The 15,626-nt window shown below is 53.3% G+C and overlaps 1 protein-coding gene across 1 annotated transcript in view; it reads right to left on the bottom strand.

The window, feature by feature from the left end:
- AP1S1 (adaptor related protein complex 1 subunit sigma 1) overlaps positions 1-15,568 on the bottom strand; it is a 51,620-nt gene extending 36,052 nt beyond the window's left edge. Inside the window, exons 1-2 of the mRNA XM_073654414.1 lie at positions 15,394-15,568; positions 991-1,169 (exon numbers count right to left, since the gene is read on the bottom strand). Coding sequence (XP_073510515.1) covers positions 991-1,169; positions 15,394-15,396 — 182 coding nt within the window. The 5' untranslated portion in view covers positions 15,397-15,568. The remainder of the gene's footprint in view (positions 1-990; positions 1,170-15,393) is intronic.
- Between the last annotated feature and the right edge of the window lie 58 nt (positions 15,569-15,626).

Below are 15,626 nucleotides of genomic sequence, written 5' to 3'. Positions count from 1 at the left end.
CGGCCTGTTGTACTGTCGGATACCCAAGAGCTGTGCTCGCCTCTGCCTGTTGTACTGTCAGAGATACCCAAGAGCTGTGCTCGCCTCTTCCTGTTGTACGGTCGGAGATACCCAAGAGCTGTGCTCGCCTCTTCCTGTTGTACGGTCGGAGATACCCAAGAGCTGTGCTCGCCTCTGCCTGTTGTACGGTCAGAGATACCCAAGAGCTGTGCTCGCCTCTGCCTGTCCCACTGCCGGAAAAACCCTAGGACTGCGCTCTGCTCTATTCAGGAAGGGGGCGCGTTAGATGATTGGGAACAGTGGAGATCCCAGTAGTCAGGTCACCAGTGGGGGTGATAAATGTTCATCTCAAAATGTACAGTTATTGTAATCCCCTTCCTGATTGGGCGATTTTTCCTTTTTAAGCGTTTTTATTTATTTGTTTTTTTTCCGGGAAATAAAGCCATTTGAGGAATAATTTTATTTCTTTATTTAAATGGTGCAAGTTGTAGTTTTTCTACCATCAGATGCCCCAAATATGGGGAAATATTGCAAGGGCAGTGAAATGGCGAAAAGGAAAAAAAACAAAAAAAACAACTTTTTTTCGCCTTTAAAAAGTTCACTGTGCCGTATAAATGAGCTGGCGGTACGATCCTACGGGTCCGGTCTGATCGCCGCTACACCAAATATAAAAAAAAACAATTTCAATTATTTCAAAAATAAATTCTGAACTTTGCAAAAAGATTAAAAAAAAAAAAAAAAAAAATTTGTTTTTTGTCAAAATTTTCTTAAGATTCACAACTTTATTTTTTACTTTCGCCGTTGACGGATCTGTGTGGCGAGCTGTAGTTGATAGATTGGATTTAATGGGACGCGCTTCCCGCAGAGGGGAAAGCTCAATGATGGCTGGTGGTCCAACTGGTGAGACCCCCTCACGATTCAGATATTGGTGACTGGACTCTGCCAGGTGTCCCCAGCAGTCTGGACTCCTGTACCTGAGGCCACACTCACCGCTTATAGACCACCTTCAGGTCCTTCCACTCCAGGAAGCTGCACATCTTGGGTTTGCGGCAGAGCACGGTCTGCATCAGGTCCCGCACCAGCTTCTTCTTCTCCCTCTCGGAGGTGGCGACGTACCACTTCTGTAAGCGCAGCTTCCCCTGCCGGCTGAACAGCAGCATAAACCGCATCTGTGGGGGGCGGGGGGAGAAAAGTGTGACAGCTGCGCCCTCTGCTGGACCAGGAGCAGTACTGCAGACAGATCATTCATGGCCCTCTGCTGGATGATCAGCAGTACTGCACGTTTCATTCATAATATCACATTGGTGCAATCTGATTGCATGATCAGGACAATGTCAACAATCTTTGTGCTCAATCCTTTAATCCACAATATCTGACAACTGGAAAGTCTCTTGAATTAAAAGGAATTTCGTATAGTGTGCCCCATAGAGTATAATGGGCACACAGTGCTTGTGATGGAGTGATATGGTGTGTGAAGAATCATTCTGTCTTCGTTCATATTTTTAGGAGTGTTGTCCTATTGCTCGGTATCAACCTGTGTATTCCCCGTATTGTCTACAAGTCTTAATTACCTTACAAAAGGTCCGATAATGGAATTAGCTCAGCTACCATCTGCAGCCCGAAGGGGTCCATGCCTCTTGATGAACCCCTGCTGACATTTCCTGAATGTCCATTCATGACCCCTCTCCTCCCCAAATCACCCTCTGTAGTGCCTCGATCTCTGAGGCACCATTATTCCCATGTCTGGAGGGCATGAAAACCATCCAGACCCCTGGATATAAGGAGGGGGCCTGAGGAGGACAGAGAGTCGAGTAAGGTAGATCCAGGTTCTTGGGACTGTTCGCTCATCTCTCACTCTGCTGATTGTGTGATACCGGAGAAGGACCCCGTGACAGCTGGTGGCAGCGGTGGGATCAAAAGAGCGCAACCCAATGGAGAACCACGCACACAGACTGGACCGTATCCAGTCTACAGGAGAGAGATCAAGGCCTGAACTACCAGGGACTAAAGGGCCTTTAATTGATGTACTGGTGGATGCAAGCCAGGCCACCTCCTCCCAGATGTCCAACAGGAGACGGGAATCACCAGCCGGTGGTTGGTGTGGTAAGAAGAAGAGATGGCGGTTCTGGGCCCAGGCGTCTCTCAGGAGTATAAGGAGGAGGCTGCTCGCCGAGCACAGCGGAGACCAGAAGCAATGGAGCCCAAAAGAGTAATGCGTTTTGTGTGCCAGTGAATGCGGCATCCAGAGGCTTGACATAACGTACCCCTGCCCATAATTGAAGAACCATTTCAATGTGTAGCTGTGGACATCATAGGACCTCTGGACCACCCCAGCCAGTCGGGGAAAAAATACATTCTGACAGTGGTGGACTATGGATAGGATACAGAGATCCTGAAGAAGGAGCCCTAACCAGTATTACAGACGAAAAGGTAGCCGAGGCTTTGGTTACCATCTTTACCCGGGTAGGGTTCCCCAGTGAAATATTATCAGATCAAGGGACTCCGTTCATGTCAGACCTGGTCCAGTCCCTCTGGCATACCTGTATTGTTCGAGCCATTCGCACCATCCCATTCCACCCGCAGACCAACGGACTATGTGAACTTCAATGGAACGCTAAAAAATATCCTGCAGGCTTTTGCTGACTTTGAAAAGGACTGGGAAAAATACCTGCAACATCTCTTCACCTATCGAGAGGATCCCCAAAAGTCCACGGGGTTTTCTTTCCCTTCGAACTACTGTTTGACCGGAAGGTCCGTGGGCCTCTCGCTCTTCTGAAGGAACACTAGGAGGGAGATATCTCAGAGACCGGAACACCCATCATTCCCTTTGTTCTAGAGCTCCTAGACTGTCTCACCAAGCTAGCTACCTTGGCTAAAGAACATCAGCAAATGGCCCAGTCCAGACAAAAGACCTGGTATGACCGTAACGATAGGACCCGGGAATTTATGGAAGGACAATAGGTGCTCATGATTATTGCTTTCCCTGCCAACAAGATTCAAGCAACGTGGGAAGACCCTTATCAGGTTCTCAGGAAAATTAATGGCACTAACTACATCATTGCCCTGGGCTCTAGTGGTCGACGGCAGAAGGTCGTCCACATCAACATGCTGAAAGAATATCACGACCGATCTCTGCCTGTTCTAGCCGTCTGCCACCCCCTAGTGATACCGCCGAGGACCAGTATCTCCCCTATCTTCTCCAGATTACCCAATTGGGAGGATCCCTGAAACAAGTGCCTCTGGGCTCCCATTTATCAGATATACAAAAGGACAATATTTTCTCCATACTAAGACTAAGGGCTTCAGCTTTCTCCTCAAAGCAGGGGCGGACTACTCTCACCAACCACCATGTGGAAACCTCCGGACAACGCCCCCATCCAGCAGGCTGCCTACCAGGCTCCAAAGGCTGGTCAAGGCATGATAAGGAACGAACTGAAGGAGATGAAACAACTGGGTGTTATTCAGCCATCTCACAGCTCCTGGGCCTCTCCTGTCGTCCTGGTCCCCAAGAAAAAAGGTACAACACGGCTCTGTGTCGATAACCGGAGATTAAATGATGCCACCAAGAGTGACGCTTATCCCATGCCCAGGATTGAGGATCTATTGGATCATCTATTGGACCTCCTGGTCAAACAGTAGTTTGAAGGGGCGCCAGTGCCCAATCTTTAACCACGCTAGACTTGAGCAAGGGGTACTGGCAGATACCCCTAACTGAGGACGCCAGGGAATGCTCGGCCTTTTCTTACTCCATTTGGGCTTTTTGAGTTCCTGGGAATGCCCTTCGGGATGAACAATGCCCTCGCTACTTTCCAAAAACTGGTAAATCGACTGTTAGAACAATGTCAGGAGTTTACCTGTGCTTACTTGGAGGAGATTGCCATTTTCAGCACAACCTGAGAGGAACATCTTAAACACTTGGGCATAGTTCTAGACCGTATCCTGACTGCAGAACTGACCATTCGTACGACGATGGGAAAGGGTGCAGGCAACAACTAGGGAAAGGGAGGGTGGAGACCCCTAGGCAGATCTTACAAAACCCTGACTCCCCTACCGTTCCTAAATCGGTTCCGCACAGGAAACCTAATCCCTAACTGTCCCTAGAGCTAGGCCCTAGGTAGGGAGGGGAAGGACAAGGGGGTACACTTAGCTTAAGAAGACACCAGAGAGAAGACAACAACAATCCACCAAGAAACTCCAAGAAGAAACTAGCCGACTGCTAGTACTCCAGGCCTGAGCAGAAGAAAATAGTTCCATCACAGGCGAGTCTCTGGAGACACTGAGGGTTTTTAACCCCTTTCCGACAAGGTCAGTAATAGTACGTAGCTGCGCCCTGGGACTTATGGACCAGCTACGTACTATTACGTGTGCGGCAATCGCGCCTGCACAGAAGCGGTGCGGGGCGATCGCTGCCGGGTGTCACCTGATTGTCACAGTTGACACCAGATGCTATGTGCAGGGAGCGGTCCCGCACAGCTCCCTGCACATTAACCCTCGCAATGCTGCAATCGAAGTCGATCGCAGCATTGCGGCGGCAAGGTGGGAGGTGATGGCTATACTCACATCTCCTGCCGGCGTCCAGCGATGTCTGCGGCGGCTTCCGGATGTTGTCATGACGACCTGATGTCGTTATGACAACATCCGGGTCACCAGGAGGCAGGACGTTACTTTGGTCATGCGCAGTGCACGACCAAAGTAATGTTTCCCCTGTGTGCAGCGTGACAGGCCGCATAGCATAGGGAGCTGCTGCTCTCTATGCTATACAGCTGACCAGGCTGCAAAAAGTGTAAGTCCCATAGTGGGAAAATGTGTAAAAGTAAAAAAAAAAAAAGTAGGAAAATGAAAAACTAGAAAAAAAAAAAAAATAATAATAATCCCCAAAAAATAAAAATATATTGAACACACAATATTTATTTATTATGAAAACAAAATTAAACCAATAAAAGTACACATATTTGGTATCGCCGCGTCCGGAACAACCTGACCTATAAAACTGTCCCGCTAGTTAACCCCTTTAGTGAACACGGTAAAAAAAAATAAAAAAACAACGCAAAAAACAATGCTTTATCATCATACCGCCAAACAAAAAATGGAATAAAACGCGATCAAAAAGACGAATGTAAACAAAAATGGTACCGCTGAAAACGTCATCTCGTCCCGCAAAAAACAAGCCGCCATACAGCTCCATCATCCGAAAAATAAAAAAGTTATAGCTCTCAGAATAAAGCGATACAAAAAAAATTTTTTTTCTAGAAAATAGTTTTTATTATGTAAAAGCGCCAAAACATAGAAAACGATATAAATGTGGTACCGCTGTAAACGTACTGACCCGAGGAATAAAGCTGCCTTATCAATTTTACCACGCGCGGAGCGGCATAAAAAAAACCCCCGGAATTGCTGGTTTTTGTTTATTCTGCCGCCCATAAATCGGAATAGAAAGCGATCAAAAAATGTCACATGCCCGAAAATGGCACCAATAAAAATGTCAACTTTTCCGATAAAACAAGCTGTCACATGACTCTGTCGGCCGAAATATGGAAAAATTATAGCTCTCAAAATATGGCGAAACAAAAAAAAAAAAAGTTTTTTAGTATGCGACAGCTGTCAATCATAAAAACCCGATATGAATCTTGTATCACTGTAATCGCTCCGACATACAGCCAAAAAAACCTTGCGGAGATTGCCTGCCATGCAGGAGCGATCGTAAACGCAGGTAAGGTCTCCGTAGAGACTGCAGAAAGGGAAAAGTTTAAGCAGTTCTCATGACAGTAATCTCCCCATTCTACAGTTTCCCTGGATTGCCAATCCACTATCGGAATATGTTTCACCAACCAGGGTAGACCCAGTACAATTGGAGTGGTAAGACCGTCCAGGACATAACAAGGAATTACCTCATAATGCAAACACCCCACCCTCAGTCTTATATTATGTACAATATGAGTCAGAGCTCTCTGTGCAAGTGGCACTGAGACAATGGAAAAAATAGGAATGGGCTTAGTTAACGTACAGCAAGTAAGCCCATGAGTTCTCACAAACCCAGCATCAACCATGCTGACTCCAGCTCCACTGTCCACAAACACAGAAATTTTCACAGTCCTGCTCTCCAGCACCATCTCAGTAGTCAGGACAAACCGAAAACTGCATGTTGAAGACATTGATTAACCAACTCCACATTACCAAGGGTTAATAGAGTTTCTTTTTGCTTAGAAATTGAGGGAAAGGCCCCAATAAAATGTCCCTTTTTACCACACACACAAAAGAAAAAAAAAAAAAACACACGCCCTTTTTCTTGCGGATCTCAGGGGAAACATATGACGCAGAAGCACCCCCTAACTGCATGAGTTCCTCTAACTCCACAAGTACATCTTCACCCCCAGAACGCCCGCCGGCAAAGGGGCATTGCCCCGAAAAGAGGGCTCAGGAGAAGTGGCATCACCCACTTATCGCGAAGGAGTCTATCCAAGCGGATAGCCAACGACATTGCAGCCTCCAAGGATGCCGGGGTTTCGTAAATTGCCAAGGCATCCTTCAACCTTTCAGTAAGGCCCTGCCAAAATTGCCTTCTGAGAGCCGGGCCATTCCATTTGGTATCGATTGCCCATCTACGGAATTCAGAACTTTAAGTCTCCACTGACGGATCCCCCTGCTGAAGACGACGCAGCCTGGATTCAGCCAAGGCGACTCGGTCAGGATCATCATAGATGAGGGCCAGAGCCCCGAAAAAACCCTCCACTGACTGGAGACAAACAGAACCCTGTGGCAAAGAGAAAGTCCAGGATTGAGGATCTCCTTGCAACAGTGAGATCACAATCCCCACTCGCTGCTTCTCATCTCCAGAGGAGTAAGGTCAAAGCTTAAAATACAACTTACAAGCTTCTTTAAATAAAAAAAACGTGTCTCTACTTCCTGAAAACCTGTCTGGGAGGGCAATTTTGGGTTCAAGGTGGACCGGTCTACCCGCAGCAAAGGACTGCCTTGCTATCGTATGGGCACTAAAAAAATTGCAGCCATACTTGTATGGCAGAGACTTGACAATTGTGACAGACCACAACCCCCTCACATGGCTGAACCAAATGTCAGGGAACAATGCAAAATTGCTATGGTGGAGCTTGTCTTTACAACCCGACAGCTTCTCCATCCAATACAAACATGGAAGCCAACACGAGAACGCTGATGGACTGTCCCGACAAGAAGAACCATAGACTCCCTCAGGCCAACCTCCCCCTACCACTGTACAAGGAACGATCAACAGTTGAGCCATGTGGACAAAGTGAGGTGGCCAGAGGTCTGTGTAGACACCATGGTGTGCTGACTTGGTCGTGATGGTGTGATATGGTGTGTGGAGAATCATTCTGTCTTCGTTCATATTTTTACTGATTTTTAGGAGTGTTGTCCTATTGCTCGGTATCAATCTGTGTATTCCCCATATTGTCTAGGAGTCTTAATTACCTTACAAAATGTCCGATAATTGAATTAGCTCAGCTACCATCTGCAGCCTGAAGGTGTCCATGCCTCTTGATGAACCCCTGCTGACATTTCCTGAATGTCCATTCATGACCCCTCTGCTCCCCAAATGCCGCAAATCACCCCCTGTAGTGCCTCCATCTCTGAGGCACCATTATTCCCAGGTCTAGAGGGCCTGTCAACCATCCAGCATGACCACCTGGAGGAGGACAGGAGGACAGAGTCGAGTAAGGTAGCATCAGCATCTCACAAAGGATCCAAGGCCAACACCCCAGAGAGACTTTGAGAAACCCTGATTACCCTGGAAAATACAGCTGGAGGAGCCTATACAGAGAAGTATCTGGAGCCAAACTGCCATATCCATCTCTAAGAGGAGGATTGTGACTCCTCTCCCGATGCATTTATCCCATTATTGGACTGTAGCCGTGTTCTTGGACTATTTCATTCTCTGTGTGGTAGACTGTTTTATGGACTTCTCGGTTTCCATGTAATAACGGTTCTTGGGACTGTTCACTCATCATTTGCTCTGTTGATTGTGTCATACCGACCCCACACAGGCCCCCATACAGTACAATGGGCCCCCACAAGGCCTCCATACAGTACAATGGGCCCCCACAAGGCCTCCATACAGTACAATGGGCCCCCACACAGGCCCCCATACAGTACAATGGGCCCCCACACAGGCCCCCATACAGTACAATGGGCCCCCACACAGGCCTCCATACAGTACAATGGGCCTCCATACAGTACAATGGGCCCCCACACAAGCCTCCATACAGTACAATGGGCCCCCATACAGTACAATGGGCCTCCATACAGTACAATGGGCCCCCACACAGGCCTCCATACAGTACAATGGGCCCCCACACAGTACAATGGGCCTCCACACAGTACAATGGGCCCCCCACACAGGCCTCCATACAGTACAATGGGCCCCCCACACAGGCCTCCATACCGTACAATGGGCCCCCCACACAGGCCTCCATACCGTACAATGGGCCCCCCACACAGGCCTCCATACCGTACAATGGGCCCCCCACACAGGCCTCCATACAGTACAATGGGCCCCCCACACAGGCCTCCATACAGTACAATGAGCCCCCCCCACACAGGCCTCCATACAGTACAATGGGCCCCCTACACAGGTCTCCATACAGTACAATGAGCCTCCACACAGGCCTCCACACAGTAGAATGGGCCCCCACACAGGCCTCCACACAGTACAATGGGCCTCCACACAGTACAATGGGCCTCCACACAGTACAATGGGCCTCCACACAGTACAATGGGCCTCCACACAGTACAATGGGCCTCCACACAGTACAATGGGCCTCCACACAGTACAATGGGCCTCCACACAGTACAATGGGCCTCCACACAGTACAATGGGCCTCCACACAGTACAATGGGCCTCCACACAGTACAATGGGCCCCCACTTGGGCCTCCATACAGTACAATGGGCCTCCACAAAGTACAATGGGCCCCCACACGGGCCTTCATACAGTACAATGGGCCTCCACAAAGTACAACGGGCCCCCCCCCACGGGCCTCCAGAGAGTACAACGGGCCCCCCCCCCCACGGGCCTCCAGAGAGTACAACGGGCCCCCCCCACGGGCCTCCAGAGAGTACAACGGGCCCCCCCCCACGGGCCTCCAGAGAGTACAACGGGCCCCCCCCACGGGCCTCCAGAGAGTACAACGGGCCCCCCCCCACGGGCCTCCAGAGAGTACAACGGGCCCCCCCCCACGGGCCTCCAGAGAGTACAACGGGCCCCCCCCCACGGGCCTCCAGAGAGTACAACGGGCCCCCCCCCCACGGGCCTCCAGAGAGTACAACGGGCCCCCCCCCACGGGCCTCCAGAGAGTACAACGGGCCCCCCCCCACGGGCCTCCAGAGAGTACAACGGGCCCCCCACCACGGGCCTCCAGAGAGTACAACGGGCCCCCCACCACGGGCCTCCAGAGAGTACAACAGGCCCCCCACCACGGGCCTCCAGAGAGTACAACGGGCCCCCCACCACGGGCCTCCAGAGAGTACAACGGGCCCCCCCCCACGGGCCTCCAGAGAGTACAACGGGCCCCCCCCCCACGGGCCTGCAGAGAGTACAACGGGCCCCCCCCACGGGCCTGCAGAGAGTACAACGGGCCCCCCCCCACGGGCCTGCAGAGAGTACAACGGGCCCCCCCCACGGGCCTCCAGAAAGTACAACGGGCCCCCCCCCACGGGCCTCCAGAAAGTACAACGGGCCCCCCCCCACGGGCCTCCAGAAAGTACAACGGGCCCCCCCCCCACGGGCCTGCAGAGAGTACAACGGGCCCCCCCCCCACGGGCCTCCAGAGAGTACAACGGGCCCCCCCCCACGGGCCTCCAGAGAGTACAACGGGCCCCCCCCACGGGCCTCCAGAGAGTACAACGGGCCCCCCCCCCACGGGCCTCCAGAGAGTACAACGGGCCCCCCGAGAGTACAACGGGCCCCCCCCCACGGGCCTCCAGAGAGTACAACGGGCCCCCCCCACGGGCCTCCAGAGAGTACAACGGGCCCCCCCCACGGGCCTCCAGAGAGTACAACGGGACCCCCCACGGGCCTCCAGAGAGTACAACGGGCCCCCCCCACGGGCCTCCAGAGAGTACAACGGGCCCCCCCCCCACGGGCCTCCAGAGAGTACAACGGGCACCCCCCACGGGCCTCCAGAGAGTACAACGGGCCCCCCCCCACGGGCCTCCAGAGAGTACAACGGGCCCCCCGAGAGTACAACGGGCCTCCAGAGAGTACAACGGGCCCCCCCCACGGGCCTCCAGAGAGTACAACGGCCCCCCCCCACGGGCCTCCAGAGAGTACAACGGGCCCCCCCCACGGGCCTCCAGAGAGTACAACGGGCCCCCCCCACGGGCCTCCAGAGCGTACAACGGGCCCCCCCACGGGCCTCCAGAGAGTACAACGGGCCCCCCCACGGGCCTCCAGAGAGTACAACGGGCGCCCCCACGGGCCTCCAGAGAGTACAACGGGCGCCCCCACGGGCCTCCAGAGAGTACAACGGGCGCCCCCACGGGCCTCCAGAGAGTACAACGGGCGCCCCCACGGGCCTCCAGAGAGTACAACGGGCGCCCCCACGGGCCTCCAGAGAGTACAACGGGCGCCCCCACGGGCCTCCAGAGAGTACAACGGGCCCCCCCACGGGCCTCCATACAGTACAACGGGCCTCCACACCGGCCTCCATACAGTACAATGGGCCCCACACAGTCCTCCATACAGTACAATGGGCCCCACACAGTCCTCCATACAGTACAATGGGCCCCACACAGTCCTCCATACAGAACAATGGGCCCCACACAGTCCTCCATACAGAACAATGGGCCCCACACAGTCCTCCATACAGAACAATGGGCCCCACACAGTCCTCCATACAGTATAATGGCCTCCACATAGTCCTCCATACAGAATAATAGGCCCCACATAGTCCTCCATACAGTATAATGGCCTCACATAATCCTCCATACAGAATAATGACCCCACATAGTCCTCCATACAGTATAATGGACTCCACATAGTCCTCCATACAGAATAATGGCCCCACATAGTCCTCCATACAGTATAATGGACTCCCCATAGTCCTCCATACAGAATAGGCCCCACATAGTCCTCCATACAGTATAATGGCTTCCACATAGTCCTCCATACAGAATAATGACCCCACATAGTCCTCCATACAGAATAATGACCCCACATAGTCCTCCATACAGAATAATGACCCCACATAGTCCTCCATACAGAATAATGACCCCACATAGTCCTCCATACAGAATAATGACCCCACATAGTCCTCCATACAGAATAATGACCCCACATAGTCCTCCATACAGAATAATGACCCCACATAGTCCTCCATATAGTATAATGAGCCCCACATAGTCCTCAATACAGAATAATGACCCCACATAGTCCTCAATACAGAATAATGACCCCACATAGTCCTCCATACAGAATAATGACCCCACATAGTCCTCCATATAGTATAATGAGCCCCACATAGTCCTCAATACAGAATAATGACCCCACATAGTCCTCCATACAGTATAATGAGCCCCACATAGTCCTCCATACAGTATAATGAGCCCCACATAGTCCTCCATACAGTATAATGGCCTCACATGAAAAAAATATATACTCACCTCTGCCCGTTCCCTTCATGGTGCCTTCAGATCCTCTGCACATCTCAGTACAGCGGGCGTGTTGTAGTGATGTCATGGCGCCCGCTGCACTGAGAGGTCAGATGCAGAGGGTGAATGATGGGAGAGGACGAGTCAGCTGACGCTCCCACCTCCATCATTGCTTTGAACTGAATCAGCATCTAAGATGTCAGTATAGTGGAAAGTGCGATGCCGGGCAGGCGCTTATTTGGCGTCGCTGGTCAACAATACTAGGGGGACCTGCGGGCCAGAGTTTGACATATGTGGTCTGCGCTGCATTATGGGGGTCCGCTCTCAGTTACAGGGGGGCACACTGTATTATGTGTGTCCACGCTCAGTTACAGGAGGGCACACTGTATTATGGGGGTCCGCGCTCAGTTACAGGAGGGCACACTGTATTATGTGGGTCCGCGTTCAGCTACGGGGGGGGGCACACTGTATTATGGGGGTCCGCGCTGTTACGGGGGGGGGGGGCACACTATTATGGGGGTCCGCGCTCAGTTACGGGGGGGGGGGCACACTATTATGACGTCCGAGCTCAGTTACGGGGGGGGGGGCACACTGTATTATGGGGGTCCGAGCTGAGTTACGGGGGGGGGCACACTGTATTATGGGGGTCCGCGCTCAGTTACGGGGTGGAGCACACTGTATTATGGGGGTCCGCGCTCAGTTACAGGGGTCCGCGCTCAGTTACAGGGGGTACACTGTATTACGGGAGTCCGCGCTCAGTTACATGGCGTACACTGTATTACGGGGGGTCCGCGCTCAGTTACAGGGGGTACACTGTATTACGGGGATCCGCGCTCAGTTACAGGGGGTACACTGTATTACGGGGGTCCACGCTCAGTTACAGTGGGTACACTGTATTACGGGGGTCCACGCTCAGTTACAGGCGGTACACTGTATTACGGGGTCCACGCTCAGTTACAGGCGGTACACTGTATTACGGGGGTCCGCACTCAGTTACAGGGCGTACACTGTATTACGGGGGTCCGCGCTCAGTTACAGGGCGTACACTGTATTACGGGGGTCCGCGCTCAGTTACAGGGCGTACACTGTATTACGGGGGTCCGCGCTCAGTTACAAGGGGTACACTATTACGGGGGTCCGCGCTCAGTTACAGGGCGTACACTGTATTACGGGGGGTCCGCGCTCAGTTACAGGGGGTACACTGTATTACGGGGATCCGCGCTCAGTTACAGGGGGTACACTGTATTACGGGGGTCCGCGCTCAGTTACAGGGCGTACACTGTATTACGGGGGTCCGCGCTCAGTTACAGGGCGTACACTGTATTACGGGGGTCCGCGCTCAGTTACAGGGCGTACACTGTATTACGGGGGTCCGCGCTCAGTTACAGGGCGTACACTGTATTACGGGGGTCCGCGCTCAGTTACAGGGGGTACACTATTACGGGGGTCCGCGCTCAGTTACAAGGGGTACACTATTACGGGGGTCCGCGCTCAGTTACAGGGCGTACACTGTATTACGGGGGGTCCGCGCTCAGTTACAGGGGGTACACTGTATTACGGGGGGTCCGCGCTCAGTTACAGGGGGTACACTGTATTACAGGGATCCGCGCTCAGTTACAGGGGGTACACTGTATTACGGGGGTCCACGCTCAGTTACAGGCGGTGCACTGTATTACGGGGGTCCACGCTCAGTTACAGGCGGTGCACTGTATTACGGGGTCCACGCTCAGTTACAGGCGGTACACTGTATTACGGGGATCCGCGCTCAGTTACAGGGGGTACACTGTATTACGGGGATCCGCGCTCAGTTACAGGGGGTACACTGTATTACGGGGGTCCACGCTCAGTTACAGGGGGTACACTGTATTACGGGGGTCCACGCTCAGTTACAGGGGGTACACTGTATTACGGGGGTCCACGCTCAGTTACAGGCGGTACACTGTATTACGGGGATCCGCGCTCAGTTACAGGGCGTACACTGTATTACGGGGATCCGCGCTCAGTTACAGGGCGTACACTGTATTACGGGGGTCCGCGCTCAGTTACAGGGCGTACACTGTATTACGGGGGTCCGCGCTCAGTTACAGGGCGTACACTGTATTACGGTGGTCCGCGCTCAGTTACAAGGGGTACACTATTACGGGGGTCCGCGCTCAGTTACAGGGCGTACACTGTATTACGGGGGGGTCCGCGCTCAGTTACAGGGGGTACACTGTATTACGGGGATCCGCGCTCAGTTACAGGGGGCACACTGTATTACGGGGGTCCGCGCTCAGTTACAGGGGGTACACTGTATTACGGGGGTCCGCGCTCAGTTACAGGGGGTACACTGTATTACGGGGGTCCGCGCTCAGTTACAGGGGGTACACTGTATTACGGGGATCCGCGCTCAGTTACAGGCGGTACACTGTATTACAGGGGTCCGCGCTCAGTTACAGGCGGTACACTGTATTACAGGGGTCCGCGCTCAGTTACAGGCGGTACACTGTATTACAGGGGTCCGCGCTCAGTTACAAAGGGTACAATATTACGGGGATCCGCGCTCAGTTACAGGGGGTACACTGTATTACGGGGGGTCCGCGCTCAGTTACAGGGCGTACACTGTATTACGGGGGTCCGCGCTCAGTTACAAGGGGTACACTATTACGGGGATCCGCGCTCAGTTACAGGGGGTACACTGTATTACGGGGGTCCGCGCTCAGTTACAGGGCGTACACTGTATTACGGGGGTCCGCGCTCAGTTACAGGGGGTACACTGTATTACGGGGGTCCGCGCTCAGTTACAGGGGGTACACTGTATTACGGGGATCCGCGCTCAGTTACAGGGGGTACACTGTATTACAGGGGTCCGCGCTCAGTTACAGGGGGTACACTGTATTACGGGGGTCCGCGCTCAGTTACAGGGGGTACACTGTATTACGGGGGTCCACGCTCAGTTACAGGGGGTACACTGTATTACGGGGGTCCGCGCTCAGTTACAGGCGGTACACTGTATTATGGGGGTCCGCGCTCAGTTACAGGGGGTACACTGTATTACGGGGGTCCGCGCTCAGTTACAAAGGGTACGATATTACGGGGATCCGCGCTCAGTTACAGGGGGTACACTGTATTACGGGGGTCCGCGCTCAGTTACAAAGGGTACAATATTACGGGGATCCGCGCTCAGTTACAGGGGGTACACTGTATTACGGGGGTCCACGCTCAGTTACAGGCGGTACACTGTATTACGGGGGTCCGCGCTCAGTTACAGGGCGTACACTGTATTACGGGGATCCGCGCTCAGTTACAGGGGGTACACTGTATTACGGGGGTCCACGCTCAGTTACAGGCGGTACACTGTATTACGGGGGTCCGCGCTCAGTTACAGGGCGTACACTGTATTACGGGGATCCGCGCTCAGTTACAGGCGGTACACTGTATTACGGGGGTCCGCGCTCAGTTACAGGGGGTACACTGTATTACGGGGATCCGCGCTCAGTTACAGGCGGTACACTGTATTACGGGGGTCCGCGCTCAGTTACAGGGGGTACACTGTATTACGGGGGTCCACGCTCAGTGATCAGGTGGACAGGTCAGTACTCAGGCACACCTGGCGGTGCGGGGAGCTCATGTGACCCATGATGCAGGGGAGTACAGGGTACATGACAGCACAGGTGACTGTTACATCACAGAAGGCCGCCACCTCAGCACTGCCGCTCACACATGTCACCTGCGCCCCCTCCTGAGTGATGGCGGCACAGCACCCGGCCCGACTCCTTCCCCGCACTCTCACCATCTTGCTGCCGGTTCTGTGGACCGCCTCTCCCCGTGCTAAGGCCTCTTCTCAGGCCTCGGTCCCCGACCTGCCGTGGTTGAGTGTCCGGACCCGGTGCCTCCTCCCCCGGCCTCACCCCGGATGGAGGGGAGGAAATGTAAGTACCACTGCGCACGCGCGCGGCCACAGAATTCTAAACTACGCATGCGCATTCGAAGTACGGAAACTCGAGAGGTTCAATCCTTCCTGGC

The sequence above is a fragment of the Phyllobates terribilis genome, unplaced genomic scaffold, assembly GCF_046119375.1.
Source record: "Phyllobates terribilis strain yellow unplaced genomic scaffold, ASM4611937v1 Scaffold_11__3_contigs__length_659146591, whole genome shotgun sequence".
In the NCBI taxonomy this organism is placed as follows: Eukaryota; Metazoa; Chordata; class Amphibia; order Anura; family Dendrobatidae; genus Phyllobates; species Phyllobates terribilis.
This window is presented reverse-complemented; position numbering and strand designations above follow the sequence as displayed.